Source organism: Pongo abelii, chromosome 4, assembly GCF_028885655.2.
Source record: "Pongo abelii isolate AG06213 chromosome 4, NHGRI_mPonAbe1-v2.0_pri, whole genome shotgun sequence".
Classification (NCBI taxonomy): domain Eukaryota; kingdom Metazoa; phylum Chordata; class Mammalia; order Primates; family Hominidae; genus Pongo; species Pongo abelii.
The window spans coordinates 146,284,528-146,308,774 of record NC_071989.2 but is presented as its reverse complement, the minus strand read 5'-3'; the positions used below and the strand labels follow the sequence as shown (position 1 = coordinate 146,308,774).

The following is a 24,247-nucleotide window of genomic DNA, read 5'->3' as shown; positions in this document are numbered from 1 at the left end:
ACAAGTGTTATCAAGGATGGAGACAAAAAGAAAACTTCATACATTGTTGGTGGGCATGTAAAATGGTATAGCCACTATGCCAAACAGTATTGATATTCCTCAGAAAATTAAAAACAGGACTAACATATGATCCAGCAATCCACTTCTTGGTATATGTATCTACATGAAATAAAATCAGTATGTGAAAGAAATATCTGTCCTTCCATGTCACTGCAGCATTGTTTACAATAGCTGAGATATGGAATCAATCTACATGTCTATTAATGGTTAAATGGATAAAGAAAATGTGGCATATATAAACAATGGAACACTATTCAATCTTTGAAAAGGAGGAAACACTGTCATTTGCAACAAGGATGAAATTGGAGGACCATCATATTAAGTGAAATAAGCAAGGCACAGAAGGACAAATATTGCATGATCTCACTTACATGTGGAGTCTGAAAAAGTTGGAGTCATAGAAGCAGAGGGTAGAACGGTAATTGCCAAGGGTTGGAGAGGTGGAGTTCAAGGGGAATTGAGAGTTGTATGTCAATGGGTGTAAAATTTCAGTTAGAATAAGTTCTGGAGATCTACTGTATAGCATGGTGACTATAGTTAATAATGTATACTTGAAAATTGCTAAGGAAGTAGATCTTAAATGTTCTTACCACAAAAAATGATAAATATGAGAGGTGATGGATATGTTAAACAGCCTGATTTAATCATTTCACAATGTATACATGTATCAAAACATCACACCATATAGCATAAATATATATAATTTTAATTATGCCTTAATAAGTCTGGAGGGGGAAATAGATCATATGATCCAGCAATTCTACTTCTGGGTATATAACCAAAGGAACTGAAAGGAGGGTCTTGACGAGATATTTATACATCCATGTTCACAGCACTGTTATTCACAATAGCTAAAATGTGGAACCAACCCAAGTGTGTATTGGCAGATGAATGAATAGGCAAAATGTGGACTATACATATAATGGAATATTATTCAGCCTTTTTAAGGAAGGAAATTCTGACTACATGCTACAACATGGATGAAACTTAAGGGCATTTGTGCTAAGTGAAGTAATCCAGTCACAAAAAGACAAATAATATATGATTTCACTTACAGGTGGTACCTAGAGTAATCAAAATCATAGACAAAAAGTAAAATGGTGGCTGACAGGGGCCAGGGAAGGGGAAAATAGGGAGTTATTGTTTAATTGGTATAGAGTTTTTGTTTTCCAAGATGAAAAGATTTGGAGATAGATGGTGGTGATGGTTGCACAATATGAATGTACTTAATATCACTGAACTGTACACTTAGAAGTGGTTTAAATGGTAAATTTTATGTTATATATATTTTATCACCATAAAAATATTGAAAAAAGAGCTTAAAAATGCCTTCAGGGCAAATAGCTTTGGGTGCTGGGCTTACTTCTCTGGGTTGTGGCCTTCTGACTTTGGCCCAGTTATTACTCACTCTCTTATTAATTCTTCATTGTTCTCTATGTCATCCAGCTTTTTTTTTTTTTTTTTTTGAGACAGGGTCTCATTCTGTCGCCCAGGCTGGAGTGCAGTGGCGTGATCTTGGCTCATTGCAACCTCCGCCTCTCAGGTTAAAGGATTCTCCTGCCTCAGCCTCCTGAGTAGCTGGGATTACAGGCATACACCACCATACCCAGCTAATCTTTTTGTATTTTTTTTTTTAGTAGAGACGGGGTTTCGCCATGTTGGCCAGGCTGATCTTGAACTCCTGACCTCAGGTGATCCACCCGCCTCGGCCTCCCAAAGTGCTGGCATTACAGGCGTGAACCACTGCACCCAACCCATCCAGCTTTTAAAATTGTCCTCAAGAGGAGATTGATCTGAATAACCTAACACATCATTACCAAAAACACGTCCTCTCATTAACCCATTTCAAAGTTCTCTACCTGTTCTGTGCTTTATACTTTCCTTTCCTCTTCACTACCCATGGTAAGACAAATTTCCTAGGCTCTGTAAATTATTACATCTGTATTCAATGCCAATTATTACCAAGTTTTATTATTATTATTATTATTATTATTATTATTGTTTTAGAGATGGGGTTTCACTCTGTTGCCCATGCTGGAGTGCAGTGGCGTGATCATAGCTCACTGTAACCTCAAACTCCCAGGCTCAAGTGATCCTCCTGCCTCAGTGTCTTGAGTAGTTAGGAATACAAACATATGCCACCACAACCAGCTAGTTGTTTTTTGTTTTTTTTTGTAGAAACGGAGTCTTGCTATGTTGCCCAGGTTGGTCTTGAACTCCTGGCCTCAGTGATTCTCCCATCTTGGCCTCCCTAATGCTGGGATTATAGGTGCCATGGTGCCCAGCCTAAAGCTATTTTAAAAATACATGTTTGGCAGATTAGCAAAGGACGATCAGGTCAATATCAATAAAAATATTAAGATGGAGCCCTCTAAAGAAAACACTTAAGATTTCTTTTGGCTGGGTGTGGTGGCACACCCAGCTACTCGGGAGGCTGAGGTGGGAGGACTGCTTGAGCCCAGGAGTTTTAGGATGCAATGAGCTGTGATAACGCCATTGTACTCCAGCCTGGGTGACAGAGTGGAAACCCTGTCTCAAAAAAAAAAAAAAAAAGTTTTCTTTTGCCCAGAGAATAAATACCACAGAGACATGGGGGACAATTTCCATTATCTTAGGTAAAATTATCACTTCCAATGAAAAATGAAAAATTATTTTTCTAACTTGACCTAGTAACACCTTAAAAATAGACACCATCACCCATTTGGCTCCTTCAATGCCAAACCCTAATTTGAATGTGACAGATATTTAGCCATCAGTGAAAATGTCAGTCAGGCTGGTGGCTCATGCCTGTAATCCCAGCATTTTGGGAGGCCGAGGCAGGAGGTTCACTTGAACCCAGAAGTTTAAAACCACCCTGGCCAACGTGGTGAGACCCCTTCTCTACAAAAAATAATAAAAATGTAATCAACCAGGCGTGGTGGTGCACACCTGTAGTCCTAGCTACTTGGGAGGCTGAGGATAGCTTGAGTCCAGAAGTTTGAGGCTGCAGTGAGCTACGAGACCCTGTTTCCAAAAAGAAAATATCAAACTAAGTTTAAATATATAAAAGCTTATATTACTACTTATCATAGACGGTTAGACCTTTCCATTTTTTTTTTGTAAGAAAATATAGAAGATACAATTACATTTATACTAAGAGCTTACATGGAATTCTGAAAAGTGGAAAAGTCATCAACTTGTGATCCAAAAACAAGAAATCCTAACTGGGCATAAGCAAAGAATATTATAAAAAACATGATGGCAAATCCTACTATGTCTTTAATACAACGGGACAAGGTTGATGACAGCTGAGACATTGTCTTGTTAAAGCTTATGAATTTGAATATCTGAAAAAGAAGAAAGTTAATTGAAATAGGAGAATATCAAAGATGAAATTACTTAGAATAAATTAATTTCAGAAGAATTCTGCTTCGAATTAAGGGAGATATTTAATGATAATCATGGGTGTTTGAGGATTTCCCAGCAATAATCATTACAAGGCCAAACTTCTGTTTTTTTGTTTTTTGTTTTTTTTTGAGATGGAGTCTCACTCTGTCACCCAGACTGGAGTGCTGTGGCGCGATCTCGGCTCACTGCAACCTCCGCCCCCTAGGTTCAAGCGATTCTCCTGCCTCAGCCTCCCTAGTAGTTGGGATTACAGGCACGTGCCACCATGCCCGGCTAATATTTTTTGTATTTTTAGTAGAGGCAGGATTTCACCATGTTGGCCAGGCTGGTCTCAATCTCCTGAGCTCAGGTGATCCGCCCACCTCAGCCTCCCAAAGTGCTGGGATTACAGGCGTGAGCCACCGTGCCTGGCCAACTTCTTTTTTTTCTGTCATCCAGGCTGGAGTGCAGTGGGGGATTACAGCTCACTGTAACCTCCACTTCATGGGCTCAAGGGATCCTCCCACCTCAGCCTCCAGAGTAGCTGGGACTACAGGCTTGCACCACCACACCCAGTTAATATTTTTTTGGTATTTTTTGTAGAGAGAGGATTTCCCAGGCTGGTCACGAACTCCTGGGGCCAAGAATCTACCTGCCTTGGCCTTCCAAAGTGCTAGGAGTACACGTGTGAGCCACTGTGCTGGCCCAAACTACTTTTAAAATTACTTAATAGTTGAAAAAATGTTTTTTCCCCATGACTTTCTAGTTTAATTTTTCATTATGCTATTATACTGTTTGTATTATGTAATATAATAAAATATAAATACCTTTATCCATGCAAAAAAGATGGTAATAGCAATTATGTTATTGTAATAAATGTGCCAGTATGCAAGAAAATAGAAATCTGAATATTTTTCAGTACTTTTCAACAGCTGTCCAAGTAAGAGAAAAATTTGTACATTACAGTATGTGTTGAAGGAAACAGCCACAAAACACAACTAAATGGGAAAACAAGAAGGGTTAAATTAGAGAATATCTCTACCTCTAAATATCTTACAGCCTATGAGGAAACACAAAAAAAGTTCATCAAAAGTTTAACAAAGAGGGAAGGAAAGATAGGACATATGCTTTTACATAAATGGAAATTACCCTCAACTTATACAAGTTTAAGGTAGCACTAATTATTGTAAAGTTGAAAAATATTAATTGCTTGGCCATCCTAACCTATCTAAATCTTTGTTTCTTTGAGTCATAAAGCACAAATGTATAAAATGATTATGTAACTCTGAGGCCATAAGGATTTTTGCTCTACATAATACTTAAAAGCTAAACATTTTCTACCGTGTAACACTACAAGAAACAATTTACAATTACAAAAAATAAAACCTTCTGGAACCTTTTAATACCTCTTTAAAAGAGTATTTCAGAACCAGGTTGTTTTAGCTATCAGAGCTTTATAACTGACATGAAAATTTTCCTTTGACTTTTCTTGCCTGAAATGCTCAGATAAACATTTAATGTTATGTCCTTTGTAAGATATTAGTGGAGTTACCAGAGAGGTAGGTGGCATGCTTTCTGATTCTCAGAAACCTTCAATCTGTTTTTGGGAAACAAGGCTTAAATACTTGATTGGCTATAATTAAGGGCCAATAAGGGTGAAAGATCAGATTGTATAAGCCAGAAACTTTGGTTCTTTGTTCCTAAGACCAAGCTCTTAACATTTGTCTCGGCCTGCCTAAATCTCTGTTTATTTCAGTACATTTCATTGACTAGAACTGATGGTCTTTGGTGTTTCTTTCAGGGACTATTTCCCCAAACCTGGTGCCCTCTGTACCCATAAGGTCCCCTCTGGCTGCTCACCCCTGTCAGTATTCCGCTTAGCCTTGTCTTTTATCTATTTTTTCAAAATTTATTGTGAGGAGGAAAACAGATTTAGGCACATAGATTATTTTAAACAACCTTGCCCCCAAAGACCCATAACTGGTGAAACTCAAGGCCCTGTAAGTAATACATTTTTTGAGTGGGGGTAGGGAGACCTACTGTGCACATTAAAGCGTAATATTTCTGGAATCACCTTTCCCTGTAGGTTTACGCTGACCCTCCCAAGGACCAAATCAGAAAAAAATAGATCTCTCCCTTTTGGAGGCACACCATTAGTAGTACTATTCCCAGTTCATTTTATGTTTGATACTTGTAGCTTTCAAAATAAGTCCTGGATGAATAGAAGATTCTGTCTTTTTATACCTCCTTCATTGGTAGGTTCAGATGTGATCCCCTTCAACCATACACATGAATATATACTCACCAGCAAAAGGAGCAGTTCTAGCCAGTTCCAAATACTTTTGAAATAGGCAGACTTAAATTCTTTTATTTTTTTGACTTCTTGTGTTGTGAAGACAAAAAGAAAAATACAGAATGTGATTTCACAGGAAGCAATAAAATAATCGTAGTAGCTAACATATCTGAGGAGCTTCACAGAGTAAAACTGCCATGAAGTAAGTATTCCTCCAGTTGCAGGGAATTCTGCCACCAATCTGTAAAATCAGGTTTGTGAAAGCAGCTGTTCATTTCAAGCATTTATATTTCAGTACTTAATGTGAAATTTTCAATCAATGATTATGTATGCTTTAATGGTAATCAGTTTTTTTTAATAAAGTATTTTTCCTTGGGGAAATGGGTTCAATTTAAAGATCTAGATTTCCCTATTTCAGAGTGGCTCCACTTTTTCTATACCTGAATATTCACAGTGGTCAAGGACCAATGTAAATGAGAAAGCAAGTTGTGATTTTTTTTCAGACATTCATTCTATTTTGTCTTCAGCTTGCTTGCTCATAACTGGGAATATAATTTATGTCCATAGGAGAATGATATGTTCAAGAAAATGCTATACCGTTAGTTACTGTTATTAGTTAAAACTCTTCCCCAATATACATAATTTTTGAATACTTCAGAGGGAGGACATACATTCTCCCTCTTTAGATGATCAGAAATGCTTCTTGCTTCTAAATGTCAAGGTCACATATTCTACTAAAGCAAATGTTTTCTGTTGGATGCTGGATACAAAGATCTATAGGCAAACAGAAGTATAAAAATTAAATTCAACACTACATATAAAAAGATTTTGAGGTTCACTGTATCTCTGGTGTTCTCCACAACTTCTGATAATTAAGAATTGGTGGTAATTTAAGGAACCAGCATTTCTATCACAATATTACAATTTAATTATTCATACTAAAGATATTAGCAAATGTTGTTGGTACTCTTATAAAGTGCTCCCAAAACAACAAAAACAAAACCTCAGTTAACAAATAAAACTTACATCTTACACATACTAGGCAGTGAGTGAAGTGAAGGAAACTCAATATTATGATCTGAAGTGTAGACTAATCAAAAAGGAAAAATTAATATTCTGTTTAGTTTGCCTGATAATTGTACAAAAATGAAAATAAACGGATAAGGTATAAGTAATATGCATCTACACAACTACTGATTAGATACGCCAGTTAACAGTTTCAAAGTCTGCTGAAGTTTCTAAAAAATAACATTTTAAAAGGTAACAGAATAAGCGTAAAACTTTCAGAGAGGAAATCTGGACTTAATCTGATATAACAAGGGCTTCTTCATGTGACTTAAAGCCAGTTACCTCAATGCTTCCATTCTTGTTTAGGACATAAAAATAATTTGTACTCTTCACTTTATCCTGATCAGGACTGTTGGGAAGGGTGAATGAAGTTGGTAAAAAGGTCTGATTTTCTGAGAGAACTTTAAAATAAAAGGTATAATATCCATTGGCTGCTTAAGGCAGTTCATTTGTTTTATTCATTTTTACATATTTTAAAGGCCATGGTGTGTTTCAATCTCCCTGTTTCACGGGGAGCAAAATCCCCTCAACTCCAATTCCATATTCCATTCAGGAGAAAATGTAAGACTTATGAGAGAAAAGTGGCTCACTGATTTAAAGTAAATTTTTTTTAACTTTTATTTTAGGTTCAGGGGTGCATGTGTAGGTTTGTTATATAGGTAAACTTGTGACTTGAGGGTTTGGTGTACAGATTATTTTTTCATCTGGGTACTAAGTGTACTTCCTGACAGTTTTTTTTCTGAACCTCTTCCTTCCCACCCTCTTCCATCAAGTAGGCCCCAGTGTCTGTTGTTCCCCCTTTTCTGTCCATGTGTTCTCATTATTTAGTTCCCACTTATGAGAACATGCAATATTTGGTTTTCTGTTCCTGTGTTAGTTTGCTAAGGATGATGGCCTCCAGCTCCATCCATGTCCCTGCAAAGGATATGATCTCATTCTTTTTATGGCATAGTATTACATGGTGTATAGTAAACTCTGTTGTTTGCCTCTCTAGCAGTCATTATTCCATTTTTTCTAACAGAATCTTAATTGAATTCAGTCTTTTGCCCATCCCCAGATCACTTAGGGGAAGCTGATTAAATCCCCAGGCAGATCCAATCATGGTAATCCTTTGCTAAGTGTTTGATTCTAGAGCAAATCCTTTGCTAGTGCTTGATTCTGACTCCCATGTTGTTTGAAGATCAACTATATATTGAATTTAAAAAACATCCGAAGCCCTCATATCTGAACCCACCAATGAAGGAGGTATAAACCCTTAATAGGGTTTTTAATTTGTTCATGCTTGTGCTGAGATTAAAATCATAAGGTTTAAAATAAATACAACATAGCCTGGGCGGGGTGGCTCACGTCTGTAATCCCAGCACTTTGGGAGGCCAAGGCAGGTGGATCGCCTGAGGTCAGGAGTTCAAAATCAGCCTGGCCAACATGGCTAAACCCTGTCTCTACTAAAAATACAAAAATTAGCTGGGTGTGGTGGTACATGCCTGTAATTCCAGCTACTCAGGAGGTTGAGGCAGTAGAATCACTTGAACCCAGGAAGCAGCGGTTGCAGTGAGCTGAGATCATGCCACTGTACTCCAGCCTGGGCAACAAGCTAGACTCCATCTCAAAAATAAAATTAAATTAAAATAAAAAAAAAACAAAAAATGTAGTTCTACTGTCAATATGAAAAAGTAACATCACATTGTTTTATTATTTCAAAATTTATTTAGGAACATGTAGATTACATACAATATGTTAGTTTTATATGTTTAAGAATATGTAGTCTCATTTCTTGTCTTTCTGCAGCTACAAAGAGCTATCATTTAGTCTCGGTAATTTCCTCCTCTAATCAGATCATTAAAATCTGTTGGTTTCCTTTTGGAATGGCTTCTTTATTAAGTTACTAATTTTTGTTTCAAGAATGAACAATTTAAATTTCAACGTGTAATAGCAGCCAGCATCCCAGAAATGTTAGAGCCTGTGGTATATTGCAAAAATAGCTATAGTTCTTCACATCTTTTTGCCTGGCCTGTCACCCAGGAGAGGGTGTACTGCCCCAGCCCTTGATGCTGGACTCAATCACATGAATTTCTTTGGCCAATGGGATGTTAACAAATATGATGCAAGCAGAAACTTGAAATGAGTTTGTACATTAGAACTTGCTCTTTGGGACCTCTACAACTGCCATGAGAAAGACATTCCTGGGCTAACTTGGACCCAGAAGAAGGATGAGATACATGTAGAGCAGAACCAACTCAAAGATGCATGTGTGGGTCCTGCCAAATGGCAGCTATATTGGCAAGCCTAACAGAGATCAGTCAAGCCCAGCTGGATCAACTGAACTCTGTAAACACATGAGAAATATTTATTGTAAGCTACTACACTTGGAGGTGGTTTGTTACTTAGGAAAAGCTAGATACAAGCCCAACTTGGGCCTCAGCTCTTTACCTCTGAATCATTTAGGAGGCTTTTGGTTGTAACCAAAAACCCCAACTTTAATTGGTTTAAACAATAAAGAAATTTATTTCTGTCACATAGCAGCAGTTTCAGAGATATAGCAGACACCATTTGCGGTAAGTTCACAGATCTAGCTCCATTTCTTTGAGATGGCTTCAGTTTTGCCCTCCTTTGTGTTAGCTTAGTTATCTTACGCTTCCCCAAGATGTTTGTGTACAAGCAGCAACTGTGATTATATGTCATTGATGTCAGTAAAGAGATAGCACCAACCAAAGAGAAAAAAAAATTATTCCCGTTAGTCTAATTGGGTTACCTTAGGTCACCTCCCTAACATGGACCATGCTAATTGATTTATGCCAGGCCAAGCTCACTGCACTCCAGCCTGGGCGACAGAGTGAGACTCAGACTAAAAAAAAAAATCATAAGGAAGAGAAAATATATTTACTATTCACTAAGTGGGTCTTTATAATGGTCTTTATCCTAGTCGCCTTCATACTGAGTAGGCTGAGGAGGAGGGGAAGAGAAAGGGAGGGTCTTGCTGTCTCAGGGGTGGCAGAGCGGAAGAGGTGGAGGAGGTAGAAAGGGAGGCAGGAGAGGCGAGTGCATTCAGTGAAACTTTACAGATTTTACATAGTAATTTTTCTCTCACTTTTTTTTTCATTTTTCTAAAAACGTTTTACACAGTACCATTCCTTCAACCCTTTGCTTTAGTTTCCGTGTCTATATCATTGAAGGGTCCCTGTCATAAAAGAAGTCAAAAGCAGTCTTGAATAATCGGAACCCTTCTCCAGATGTCTAGTGTCCATTTGTTTTCTGTTCTGTTTCTATGTTTTCCTTCTCATTATTTGGCACTGATTTGGAAGCTTAATTCCTCTGGTGTGGTGTCCATTAGCTCTTGATTTGTCCAAGATCAGTATCCTGAAACCCTTCACCCTCCCACTTTTTTTTTTTCCATATCTACATCTCTTTCATGATTTTTTTGATTGACTCTGTCATAAATCCTGTGAAGTCATGCACATCTGAACAGTTTTCTCCAGCGGGTATTTGTTGTTTCAGGTTTGATGGCTTCATGGTTTTTAATAACAATGATGGCATCTTCAATAATGCAATCCTTCCACACTTTCATGATGTTCTCTCTGTTGGGGTTCTCTTCCATAGTGTCGACAATCCTTTCTAAAGAATACTGTGTGTTATGCGCCTTAAAAGTCCTCATGATCCCCTGATCTAGAGGCTGAATTAGAGACGTTGTGTTTGGGGATAAGTAAACCACTGGAAGAAGCATCAATGGAACCATTCTAGAAAAAGAGTTCTCATTGTCCAGGCCTTCTTGTTGTACAACCAAAAGACTGGAAGCTGGTGTTTATCTTTTCCCTTCAAGGTTAGGGGGGTTAGCAATTTTATAGATAAGGGTAGTCCTGATAATAAACCTGACTTCATTTGCACAAAACAGTAGAGTAAGCCTATTTCTTCCTGCCTTAAATCCTTGTGCTTGTTTCTCTTCCTTATTAATAAATGTTCTTTGTGGCATTTTTTTCCCAGAATAGGGCACTATTGTCTGCATTAAAAGCCTGTTCAGGCAGATATTCTTTCTCCTCAATGATTTTCATAATGACGTCTGCTATATTGTCTGCTGCCACTTGGTTGGCAAAAGCTACTTCTGCTATCTTGACATTTTTGAAAGTGAAACCTCTTTCTAAAAGTATCAAACTAACCTTTGCTGGCATTAAATTCTCCAACTTTAGACCTTCACTTTCCTTTTACCAGTCGCCACATGATGACTTTTCTTTCTTTCTTTCTTTTTTTTTTTTTTTTGAGACGGAGTTTTGCTCTTGTTGCCCAGGCTGAAGTGCAATGGCGCTATCTCGGCTCACCACAACCTCCGCCTCCCAGGTTCAAGCGATTCTCCCAGCTCAGCCTCCTGAGTAGCTGGGATTATAGGCTGTGCCACCATGCCTGGCTAGTTTTGTATTTTTAGTAGAGATGGGGTTTCTCCATGTTGGTCAGGCTGATCTCAAACTCCTGACCTCAGGTGATTCTCCCACTTCGGCCTCCTAAAGTGCTGGGATTACAGGGGTGAGCCACCGTGCCTGTCTGACTTTGCTTTTTTAAAATCATATTAGAATCTAAAGGTATGCCTTTCTTATAGCAATCCTGCATTCCCACAGAAGCTGCATTTTCAATGAGATAAAAAGGTATTTTGCAAAAAGTGCAAGATTTTCACACCTGCTGGCATAGCTGCAGCAATGGCTTCATGAATTTCACACAGAAGCTGCATTTTCAATGAGATAAAAAGGTATTTTGCAAAAAGGGCAAGGTTTTCACACCTGCTGGCATAGCTGCAGTGATGGCTTCATGAATTTCCTTTCCTTCCCCCTGCTTCCAGGGCAATGGTCCTTAGTCTCTGGATTCATTTATCTTGAAATTGTGGGCAACTGCAGCTGCAGACATCAATTTATGATACATATCAAGTAATTCAATTTTCTCTTGTAATGTCATGGATTTCTCTACTTTGTGGGAGCACCCCCAGTATCACTAGTGGCACTTTGTATGGCTCCCATGGTGTTATTAAAGGTTCATGGTATTGCACTAAATACGATAAAAAACACACGAGAACTATGAGAGATCACTTTTTTACTGAGATACACAATTTACTGGAGAGACAAACTGCTTATGTGAAGATGGTGAGCATCACACGACACTTTAAATGGATACTCATAACACTAGAGTTCACTGCAATAGCAACAGGAGACGGCTACAAAATTCTTACACTAGTACAGTGCGTACTCTAATTTTATGCAGTTATGATATACTACTACATCTTTTGTTCATATTTTTCTTGACTACAAATGGTGCCATATGTTTACGTGCATAAGTTTTGGCAAATTTTAACTTCTTATAATAGATTTGTGTATACTTTGTGATAGTAAACAATAAAATAGATGAGTATCTACAGGTATTTTATGCATTCATGACATGCCTAACTTTTTCTTAATTTTTTTTCAGTAGTTCTAGGCTACATGGTTTGTCTGGGAATTTTTTCAAATTGTCACAAACGTCCAAAAAATTTTCCAATATATTTACTGAAAAAATCCATATCTAAGTGGACCTGTGCAGTTCAAACTCATGTGGTTCAAGGGTCAACTGTACGAATAAAGAAGTTTTGTAGGCCATTGACCACTGTCTATGAAAAAAAGTTTTGAGTCACTCACCTGATAATACAAAATAGATTTACATTAGCATTATATAAGGAAAAATCAATAAAAATAACTCTAGTCCCTCTTGTGATCCAGCTGTTCAGTCGAAGGTCAATGAACTTGTTTTTGGTTTCAGATTTCGATTTTGATAAAGTGAAAATGTATCCTCCATTTCGGTAAACACCAAGAAATCCCCAGTGCCAAGGGGAGTTGGAATTAGAAGTAGAATATCTCCATCTGTTACACATAAAAAGAATAATGGTGAAATGAGAAAGCCCAATTGAGAAGTATTCTAAGAATTTAAATTGATCTTTAGTTCAAAAGTAGTAGTTTTTTGGCCGGATGCACTGGCTCATGCCTGTAATCCCAACACTTTGGGAGGCCAAGGTAGGCGGATCCCTTGAGCCCAGGAGTTCGAGACCAGCCTGGGCAATGTGGTGAAACCCCATCTCTACAAAAAATACAAAAACTAGCCAGGCATGGTGGCATGTGCCTGTAGTCCCACCTACTCAGGAGACTGAGGTAGGAGGATTGTTTGGGCCCGGGAGGTTGAGCTGCAGTGAGCTGTGATCATGCCACTGCACTCCAGCCCAGGCAAAAGAGCCAGACCTTGTCTCAAAACAAAAACAAAACCGAAAACAAACAAAAAACCAAAACAAAAGTAGTAGTTTTTAAAAAAGTAGTAGTAAATTCATAAGTATTATAGTAATTTTAAAGCAAGACAATGCATTAAGGATTAAAGGATTATGATTTAATTCAGATTTAATGTAGTTTTTACTTTTTAACGCGTATGGTGGGCAACACCACTGGACTAGGTGCTATGAGATAATTTTTCAAAAATCCATAACTTTTCAAAAATTAGCTGGGCATGGCAGCACGTGCCTGTAGTCCTCGTTACTCAGGAGTCTGAAGCAGAACTGCTTGAGCCCCAGAGTTCAAGGCCGCACCGAGCTATGATTGCACTACTGTACTCCAGCACTCCAGCCTGGGTGACCAAGTGAGACCCTGTCTCAGAAAAAAAAAAAATTCCATCTGTTAGGTGTGGTGGCATATGCCTGTAGTCCCAGCTACCCAGGAGGCTGAGATGAAAGGACTGCTTGAGGCCAGGAGTTTGAGGCTGCAGTGTCGATGATGGTGCCTGTGAATAGTCCCTGCACTGTCACGTAGGTCACATAGTGAGATCCCATCTCTAAAAAACAAAAAAATCCGTCTGTTGTCTCAGGGAGCTTAGAATCTAGAAAATGACGACTGTTTTTTTTCTTTAACAGGTTGTTTCTGTTATGAGATGTTTAGTTTTTGAGTAGGACAAAACTATCAAGAGTGTTGGCTCAGAAATGGGTAAAAAAGGTGCTTCATAATCTGTCTTGTAAATGTAATGTATTGTTTATAAATGCTCAATAAAAACTTTGTTACAATGTCCATGTTGTTACGTAGATATTTTAATGAAAGTACATAAAATCAAAGTAAACTGTGTATAACTAAATTTTGGACCCGGTGTAATGGCTCATGCCTGTAATCCCAGCACTTTGGGAGACTGAGGTGGGCAGATCACTTGAGGCCAGGAGTTTGAGACCAGCCTGGCCAACATGGTGAAACCCTGTCTCTACTAAAAATACAAAAATTAGCTGGGCGTGGTGGCGCATGCCTGTTATCCCAGCTATTTGGGAGGCTGAGGCACGAGAATCTCTTGAACCCAGGAGGCGGGAGCTGCAGTGAGCCAAGACTGCGCCACTGCACTCCAGCCTGGGTGACAGAGTGAGACTCTGTCTCAAAAAAAAAAAAAATTTTTTTTTGTTTCTTCTTTTTATTTTTTAATTACAGGATATCCAAAAAAAGAAAGCTTTGATTCCTCATTTCATTCTCTCTATTCAGTTCCCCAAAAACAGATTTGAAAGGTTATTCAAAGATGCACTGCTTAAACCTGTTCTACTAGTAAGACGATGTTTCAGCAGGGAGGGAAAGAGACACCGCTAGGAAAAAGTACCTAAGTTTTAATGAAACTTCCATAGTTGTATTTTTGAGTGTTTTCCACACATGACTATTAAGTGGAAACAGGAACATCTGTTACACCAGATCTCGCCTAGCTTCCAATTTTTTGTTTTTAATTAGTGAATTTTACATTTTAGACAAGCACAAACTGATTCTTTTTTCATTGTTGAGGATTAACAGATATTAATTCACAATTCCAGTAAAGTATAGAGATTATAAAATAAACCTAATTGATAGTGTTAATTTTGGTATTTAATAAAGTATTTGTACTTGTTATGAGAATTTGGAATACTAAAATACTTAAAAGATTAGTCTTAGGATTCCAATTTAAAAGGTGTAAATAATTGCTATATCTTGTAATTTGGGGTTGAAAGAAAGTGAATAGTACTGTAATAGTTAAGAGAATGGGCTGGGTGTGGTAGTGCACACCTGTAATTCCAGCACTTTGGGAGGCCAAGGCGGGTGAATTACTTGAGCCCAGGAGTTCGAGACCAGCCTGTGCAACATGGTGATATCCCATTTCTGCAGAAAATACAAAAATTATCTGGGTGTGGTGGCATGTGCCTGTAGTCCCAGCTACTTGGGAGGCTGAGGCAGGAGGATTGCTTGAGCCCCGGAGGTCAAGGCTGCAGTGAGCTATGATCTTCACTGAACTCCAGCTTGGGCAACAGAGCAAGACCCTGTCTCAATAATAATAATAATAATAATAATAATAATAAAATGTATCATCATACTTATGAATGTATTCGATTTATAAGAATCATACAAAAATCAAAACTCATACAAAGAAGAAACAAGTTAAAAAAAAAACTCAGCAATGATTAATCCTGGGAGTTAAAGAGAGGTTGTTGAAGAAAGGAAATGTAATCATTATTCATATTTATAATATAAACATTGACTAATGATTGACAATAATTATGATATAATTATATTGAGATGCTAAGAGGAACAGGAAGAGTGTGTGTAGAGGGGGTGGCATAAGAGAGCTATATGACAGATCACCTTCCAAGACAGAAAAACAATAGAGGCCAGGCGCAGTGGCTCACACCTGTAATCCCAGCTCTGCAGGAAAGCAAGGCAGGATTACTTGAGACCAGGAATTTGAGACCAGCCTGGGTAACATAGAAAGACCCCGTTTCTACAAAAAATAAAAAAACTAGTCAGGTGTGGTGGTGTATTCCTGTAGTCCTAGCTGCTACTCAGCAGACTGAGGCAGGAGGATTGCCTGACTCAGGAGTTTGAAGCTGCAGTGAACTATGATTACACCACTGCACTCCAGTCTGAGCAAGAGAGTGAGATCCTGCCCCTAACGAAAAAAAAAAACCAAAACCAAAACACAACTGTAAAATCAAGTATAAGGTAGCAGTATGAGGATGTAATTTAGAAAGACAAAGTATATACCAGAAGAAACAACTATAAAAGAGTTAAAAGTAGCTGCTTCTGGAGAGTGGAAATTATGAGTAGGAAAGGGTAGGCCTTTGTAGATATTTGTATCACTTTAATAAATATCAAATTACAAAAAATGTTTATTCTCTTCTCCCTATAATTTTTTTTTTTTTTTTGAGACGGAGTTTTGCTCTTTGTTGCCTAGGCTGGAGTGTAGTGGTGCAATCTTGGCTCAATGCAACCTCTGCCTCCTGGGTTCAAGCGATTTTCCTGTCTCAGCCTCCCAAGTAGCTAAGATTACAGGCATGTGCCACCATGCCCGGCTAATTTTTGTATTTTTAGTAGAGATGGGGTTTCACCATGTTGGCCAGGCTGGTCTTGAACTCCTGACCTCAGGTGATCCGCCCGAAGTGCTGGGATTACAGGTGTGAGCCACTGCACCTGGCCTTTTTTTTTGAGACTGTGTCTCACACTATCGTGCAGGCCAGAGCACAGTGGCATGATCTCAGTTCACCACAACCTTTGCCTTCTGGGTTCAAGTGATTCTTGTGCCTTAGTCTCCTGAGTAGCTGGGACTACAGGTGCCTGCTACCACACCTGCCTAATTTTTGTATTTTTAGTAGAGATGGGGTTTCCCCATGTTGGCCAGTCTGGTCTCGAACTCCTGAACTCAAATAATCCACCTGCCTCAGCCTCTCAAAGTGCTGGGATTACAGGCGTGAGCCAGTGATTTTCATAAGGCTCTAAAAGCACAAAGTGTGCATTGCACTGATACCAGCAGTTTCTGTGTCAAGGAGAGGCAGTGCCAGTGGCACTGCGTTTTCACATTTCCTTCCTTTTTTTTTTTTTTTTTTAGGGACAAGGTCTCCCTCTGTCGCCCAGGCTGGAGTGCAGTGGTGTGATCATAGCTTGCTGCAGCTTCAACCTCCTGGGCTCAAGTGATCCTCCTGGATCAGCCTCCCAAGTATCTTGGACTACAGGTAAGCAAGCCCTACCACACCTGGCTAATTTTTAAATTTTCTGTAGAGACTAGGTCTCAGTATGTTGCCCAGACTAGTCTCGAACTCCTGCCCTCAAGCAATCCTCCTTCCTCGGCTTCCCAAAGTGCTGGGATTACAGGTGTGAGCCACCATGTCCGGCCTCACATTTTCAATATAAAGTGTACACATGAGTCTACACCAGCACTAGCCTCAGTCACTTTGAAACACAATGGCCATAGCATCTTTGGCAAGCATCATCAGATGCAGTCCCTGTAGAGCATAACTGCCCCATTTTAGTAGGGGCAGCAACAGAAAAAAATCACTGAAGGAAGCCAGAATGAGAGAGGAGGAAAGGGACAGACCACACCTAAGACACCCACGAAGGATCCCAGATCGTCTTGGGGATGTGTTGTGGGCATCTAGCCATAGCCAGAAAAGCAGATTAATTGACCATTTTAGAAGCAAAAATGGATGCTTTGCCCTGTGTCCAATATGACTAAGCACTTCATATGCCAAAGTCAGAAAAAAGAAAACACTTTGCATCCTAAAGTAAACAAAAAATAATAGGTTCACCCTTCCTTTTCTAAACACTGTTATCTCCAAATCTTCCTTTTTTACTACTGTTGAAACAGTTTCCTTACCCTTCCAGGACCCAGCTGGTGTTACTTGGAAGACACATATCTAAAAGATACAACAGTAAATGCTAGAAAAAGTTACAGTATAATTTTATGCTACTTACTCAGTATTAATTTGAAGGCCAAAATTAGAGACGTCTTCATTTGCAGAAGTATATTTGCCATAACATTCACTCATCAAAGACTGAAAAGATGAATAGACTTTGCATGTGTTGTTGCGGACTTTTAGTTGACGAACTCTGGGGACTCCTAGAAGTATATTTTCATAGTAGATGCGACTGCTGTTCTTTAAATTATACAGCTGCTGATTATTGTACCATGAATCCCAGTACAGACCTTCCAAAAGGGGTCCTTCCATAAACTTCATATAGAAAAACAAATGTCATGGGAAAAATATTTTCATGTCAATAGAATCTACATTCATAACATTACGCGTAAGATATTTTGAGTATGAAAAGCAAACTATTAACCAAGCTACCATTGATGGTAATGGTAATACTAATGAAGCTACTCTGGATGGTTAACACTCATTAAGCACATACTGTGTACTAGGCACTGCTCTAAGCACTTCACAAGCATTAACTTATGGAATCCCATAGTCCTTCTTCTCTCCTTATATGAGTAAATTGAAAATTTTCTTCCAATACATGAGTATCAGAGCTGGTCATAGCCACACATCATGATTTCACTCCAAAGTTGTCTGTACTCCTCCTCCCAACCCTCCTCCCCGACTCTGGCCATGGTGTCTGCTACTCCTGGCTCTGGCCCTTGCTGATCATTCTAAGATGAACCCAAGCCCAGGGTTCATTTACTTCCTCCCTTTGTCTTCTCTGCCATTGGCCACATACATGCTTCAGAAAACACAATAACAAAGTGGCAAGGTGACCTCCACTTCTTTTATTATTGTTTCCTATTTCACCTAGCCTAAACCAACCGTCTAGGATCATTTAGCCCTCATCTCACACTTGCCCTCTTTCAGGAAATGACCCTGTCTCCATGATAAGTTTCAAATTCCTGCACAGCATTCATGATATGACCTCTGTCCAATTCATAATTTGGCCTTTTCCACCTCATCTTCCATATGCTCACAATACCAAACATAGCTCCACATGTAGAATTACTTATAGAACATATTGTTCCTTCTTCCTAAAATACCCATCCCTGATTCATGCTTCAAAATGCAACTAAATTGTCATCACCACTGGAAGCCTTCTCTGCCTTGTCCTTATATGCCCCAATGTGCATATGCTAGGTTTTGTGACCTGGGATCGCTGAAAGTGCTGTCCCCTTAACTGTTCTTTCCTCATAATGTGAGCATGTTGCTATGTTAAATATAATGGAAAAAGCAAGTCTATTCCACTGCTGAAGGAATGATTCCCTTACGTAAGTAAAAACACCATGAAATTATATTCTTATATGTACATTTTATTATATACTGTATCTTACTGTAACACATATAAACAGTAAAGGTTTTATGCCAAAACCACCTATATTACACTTTCTGGGCAATTAAAGAAATTTTTAGGAGTAAATTTCACTATACACAATTATAGACTAGATCCTAACCCTCACATAGTAGATGCGAGTCTTCTGTTTAACAAATGAAATGAGAAAGTCTAAAAATATCAATTTTTTTTTTTTTTTTGAGATGGAGCCTTGCTCTGTTGCCCAGGCTGGAGTGCAATGGCATGATCTTGGCTCACTGCGACCTCCACCTCCCGGGATTACAGGTGGCTGTCTCCATGCCCAGCTAATGTTTGTATTTTTTAGTAGAGATGAGGTTTCACCATGTTGGCCAGGCTGGTCTTGAACTCCTGACCTCAGGTGATCCACCCGCCTTGGCCTCCCAAAGTGCTGGGATTACAGGCGTGAGCCACCGTGCCTGGCCAAAAAATTTTTTAAAAACTACAAGAATAGTATCAAACTGAGAACACAGGCTCTCAAAAACACTTACTGGTTGGTTGTTTCTAATAGTTTGAAGAAATGACATTTATTTTTATTCATTCCTTCAAAAGATATTCATTGAGTGCCCACTATGTATGCCAACGGTTCATGGACTACCTAAATCTACTTCATCCACAGTCACAAGATACTTTACCTTCCAAAAATCAGTTATGCTGCGAATAGACTTAAAGTTGGTTCTTTCTTCACCAGGCACAGAAGTGTCCAAAAATAGAGATGACATAACCTTGTTTAAGTAATACATATGTGGGTTTACCATCCCAAAAGTCACTAAGGAGAAGAATTTTTTGTTTAATAATTTACATTTAAAAACTCAGCTTATCAGGATTAAAAATGTTGTATTTTGTTCTCAATTTTGAAAATTAAACTTTATTATTTTATCTAATTATAAAAGTAATAATTAAAAAAAATCTAAACTAGAAATATAAAAAGTAGGATGTGGTTTCTAGAATTAGTTTGGCAAATATTCTTCAGATATTTCTTTATGCATACACATTTATAAAGAAAATAATTTTATCTTTACAAAAATGAGGACACATTATACACACTATTCTGCAAGTTGAATTTTTCTCCACATGAGAGTAAGGCAATATAGTATGGTGAGTGGTTAAGGTTACATGGACTTTGAATTTAGACAGATAAGGGTGTGAGTCCCATCACAGGGATAGTATCTTTTACCTCCTAGTTTTGTTGTGAGAAGTGAGATGATGCACATAGAACATTTTAAACTGTGTTTTGGCACATGATGAGTTTATAAAAATATCAACTAGTGGCGGGGCGTGGTGTCGCACCTGTAATCCCAGCACTTTGGGAGGCTGAGGTGGGTGGATTACCTGAGATCAGGAGTTCAAGACCAGCCTGACCAACATGGTGAAACCCCTGTCTCTACTAAAAAAATACAAAATTAGCCGGGCGTGGTGGCGCAGGCCTGTAATCCCAGCTACTCTGGAGGCTGAGGCAGGAGAATCGCTTGAACGAACCTCACTGTGGAGGTTGCAGTGAGCCACTGTACTCCAGCCTGGGTGACAGAGCGAGACCGTCTCAAAAAAAAAAAAAAGAAAAAAGAAAAAAAAAAGAAAAAAAAAATCACATTATAAATCGAGATTCAGGTTGCTGTATTATATTAAAAAAAGTGTTCTTTAAAAATCTCTGAATAATGGGATTATAAATGATCTTTTTACTTACATTTTTACATTTTCCAAATGTTCTATAGTAAGCATGTAGTTTTCATAACCAAGCTTTTATAAAGCAGTCTAAGATATCTTAATTTATAAAGTTGCCTACAGTTATCTTTTTTTTTTTTTCCTTGGGGCAGGGTCTCAGCCTGTCACCCAGGCTGAAGTGCAGTCTTGCAATCACAGTTCACTGCAGCCTTGACCTCCTGTGCTCAAGCAATCCTCCACCTCAGCCTTCCCAGTAGCTAGGACTACAGGGGTGTGCCACCACACCTGGCTAATTTTATAGTTGTCTTTTCAATCAAGAGCAGACTCAAACTCACCCCTACAACACCAATTAATTACTTAATTGCTATACAATTGCCAGTGTGTAGCACATACCATCATGAGATAAATGCTGCTAGTGAGCTTTCATCTACTGTATGTTGCAATCAAGACAAATGCTCTTTAATACTCCTCTTTGCATATTAAGCCAATGCTGTTGACCCACAGGTAGGAAGAATGCAGGTTGAGATGTTTTCCCAGTCCTCCTTAATTATTTGCATTGACCTAGCACAAACATACTTTTTTAACTGCAATAGGTCAGTGAAAAGAACCAAGCTAATGGCAGACACCAAGATGAACTTTGGCCTCATTTGTACTTTGATTTATGAAACTCAGCTGATGTGTCTATATGACTCTAAACAAAATCAAATTGCAGTTGCCAACCCAAGGGATGAATTATGTTCAAGACAGAACTGCCAAATGAAAGGAATAATTCTAATTCAATCAATATTGACTATGGAAGCTTCTTACATTTGCGATGTAAAATTTTGCCCCTTAAGAACTGAAAATAGTCAATTTCTAAATGAAATGAATCTAAATGAATTTAAAATTATGTTTAAACGGTGTCACTGTATTTTGAGTTTTAGTAGCCTGACAGCCTATGGTTTTGAAGTTTGTATGTTTTATTTTTCATCTCCACATTTTAACTTCTTAGTTCAAACAAACAGCATCTTTATGTCTGTGTACTTACATATACATAGGTTTATTAAAAAAATAAAGTAGAGTAACAATTCCTGAAGTGTGGTTGTAATTTCTACTTCCTTTCTGTAATGCAACTTATGTTTCGAAGCCCCTGTGGGATATAAGACAAAATTTTTCTTTACATTATTATGTAATTTATGTTTATAAGTGACAACAATGGAAAAACCACAGCCACTTTTAGTCCTTACACTGCGGGGACGAAAGCTCCAATAGCTTCTGGCCATTTTTCAATTCTTAGTTTTACGAGGCAGGGATAATTTTTTTACTATATACTATTAATAACAGATTTTTTTTTTTTTTTTGAGACGGAGTCTAGCTCTGTCGCCAGGCTGGAGTTCAGTGACGCGATCTCGGCTCACTGCAACCTCCGCCTCCCGGGTTCAAGCGATTCTCCTGCCTCAGCCTCCCGAGTAGCTGGGGCTACAGGCGCGCGCCACCACGCCCGGCTAATTTTCGTATTTTTAGTAGAGATGGAGTTTCACCATGTTGGCCAGGATGGTCTCGATCTCTTGACCTCGTGATCTGCCCGCCTCGGCCTCCCAAAGTGTTGGGATTACAGGCGTGAGCCACTGCGCCCGGCCACTAACAGATTTTATATCATGATGTCTTCTTGCCAGTCTTAAGATGAAAAAGCAAAATACGAAACAAGCAAAAATCTCTCATCTGTCCTAACCGTTTTCTCCACCACTCTCAATACAGCTTCTTGGGAAGGCTGGTTTCAGCTGGAGGGGGGAAAAACACCCCGGCTTGAATTCTGTCAAGGTCACAACTCCCCAGATCAACCAAGGACTTTAGAGACCGGCCTAGCGACGGTCACTCGACAGCAGGTGACAACGCCCAGCTCGAGCCTCCAGCCAGAGGCGAGCACCACCTCGCTCAGGGCTTCAGTTTTCCCGTCTGTGCAATGGGACCATCTGTCCCTCTCCGCTTCTCCAGGGGAGGCTGTGAGGGCTAAAGGTGTCGGCAGTCACATCTCTGAAATGAATTTGGGGCCGCAGAGTTCCTTTCAGGGTGTCTGGAATTGCCAAATCGCCCCTGTCCCTCCCACTCCTTAAGAGGACCCCTCACCGCCTCGGTGCCACCGTGATGCCTCAGCCATGGCGGACCTGCACTAGGCCGCCCGTTCCTTCGCCTGGTGCCGCGGCGCTTGCGCGCTGGTCTCGCGGCGCGCGCTGCCCGGCTCTGACGCCTGCGCGAGCCCCCAGCTCCTTCAGGGCTGCGAGCTGCTCGACGAATCGTCAGCGCGGCTGCGCCGCAGAAGCCCGGGAGGCCTTTCGCCCGAGGCGGGCTGCGGGCTGCGGGGGTCTGGTGCGGAGGGCCAACTTATGGGAATAACCTGGCTGTGGGCTTAAAAATCGTAGTCATTCATTATCACGGGCTTCTCTTTCTCGAATACCTTTAACATTTATCGCCTTGTTAGTCTCCACATCCACCTCCGTGAAAGGTAGGTATTTTTGTCCTCATTTTAGGCCTGAAGAAACCGAGAAGCTGAGAAATGAAATAATTCACTGGAAGTTGGGGCCAAGTCTGTTGGATGCCCAAGCCCAAATTCCTAACCGTGACCCCACGCTGCTGCTGCTGCTACTTGCAGAAACTGGTTATTAACCGAGAGCTGTTGCTGGAAGTAGCTTCCACTCCCCTGCCCCCCGATGTAAAAATAGATGAAAAACTCTGCAGTGATTATGTGAAAGGGCAGGCCAACACAGGAGTCCTGGGGCCCAGACCCACATCTGACCCAGAAGCTTTGCAAAGATGAGAAGGTTGGTAAACCAGCTATAGAAAAGGCCAAACTAATTTGGCTGTAAATTAAGGCAGCCAAAAGCCCTCCGGGATGTAAGACCAGGATGGATTCTCGTGTTGATAAAAAGGAAAATAAAATGGAATCCTGTCCAAAGGCCCCAGGGAAACCTGCAAAGAAAACCACTAAACAGTTTTGAAAGTAAAAGATAAAGCCACTTTTGTTATTTCCCTGAAAGAGATGTAGACTGCTGTCGATAAATGCTGTTTTATGTGTAGATAAAAAGCAAAACTGGGCCACACAGTAGTAAGGGTCAAAAACTACCATTGATGAGAGGAACAGGAGAGGCTTCGCAAAAGGCTGACAGCCAGTGAACTAGAGGCCCAAGAGGAAAAAAAGCTTTAGAATAGTTTTAACAAAAGGATTTGGGCTTTCCTGTACTGGGACTCTCAGCTGTTCACAAAATTATGCTTTCTAAAGTAACAGATTATCTGAAATTGAAATAAGAGGAAAAACACCCATATATAGGTATTCAAATTTACATAATTTTTTTTTTTAGAGATGGAGTCTCGCTATATTTCCCAGTCTGGCCTCAAACTCCTGATCTTAAGGGATCCCCAGCTCAACCTCTCCCAGCAGCTGGGACTACAGGGCTGTCAAGTTTACATTAACTATGAGAATTAAGCAGGTAACCTCTAGAGACTGTTCTTATTCCTTTGAGCATAACAGACTGAAAAATCCTGAAGAATTAGAAACCTATTTGGTTAAAACAAAATCACAAATTCAGTAGATTCAGTCATGATTTAAGTTATTGTGATTGCCTTTGAAGTGCAAACCATGGAAAGTCTAGCTTAGTTTCTAGAGGAATTAGCTGAGCTGTAAGTGAGCTTCACACTGTTCTAGGATATAACATTGCTCTTTTGGAACTTGTTATTC

The 24,247-nt window shown here is 39.5% G+C and overlaps 2 protein-coding genes across 16 annotated transcripts in view; one reads left to right on the top strand and one right to left on the bottom strand.

Moving 5' to 3' along the window:
- Positions 1-22,757, bottom strand: part of PKD2L2 (polycystin 2 like 2, transient receptor potential cation channel) — a 53,711-nt gene extending 30,954 nt beyond the window's left edge. For 6 of the 12 annotated variants that reach the window (XM_054556578.2, XM_054556579.2, XM_054556576.2 and 3 more), the window contains exons 1-7: positions 21,563-22,709; positions 19,509-19,642; positions 17,515-17,771; positions 12,436-12,657; positions 5,732-5,960; positions 4,254-4,424; positions 3,205-3,386 (exon numbers count right to left, since the gene is read on the bottom strand). In XM_054556578.2, the coding sequence (XP_054412553.1) occupies positions 3,205-3,386; positions 4,254-4,424; positions 5,732-5,960; positions 12,436-12,657; positions 17,515-17,771; positions 19,509-19,642; positions 21,563-21,797 (1,430 nt within the window). In that variant the 5' untranslated portion in view covers positions 21,798-22,709. Of the gene's footprint in view, positions 1-3,204; positions 3,387-4,253; positions 4,425-5,731; positions 5,961-12,435; positions 12,658-17,514; positions 17,772-19,508; positions 19,643-21,562 lie in introns of all 12 variants that reach the window. The other 6 variants (XM_063724290.1, XM_063724291.1, XM_063724292.1 and 3 more) reach the window with 4 other exon arrangements.
- Positions 22,758-22,824: 67 nt separating this feature from the next.
- The window catches only part of KLHL3 (kelch like family member 3), a 279,066-nt gene continuing 277,643 nt past the window's right edge, over positions 22,825-24,247 (top strand). For 2 of the 4 annotated variants that reach the window (XM_054555185.2, XM_054555184.2), the window contains exon 1: positions 22,826-23,017. The gene's annotated coding sequence lies outside the window, so the exon portion shown is untranslated. Of the gene's footprint in view, positions 23,018-23,870; positions 24,000-24,247 lie in introns of all 4 variants that reach the window. The other 2 variants (XM_054555183.2, XM_054555190.2) reach the window with 2 other exon arrangements.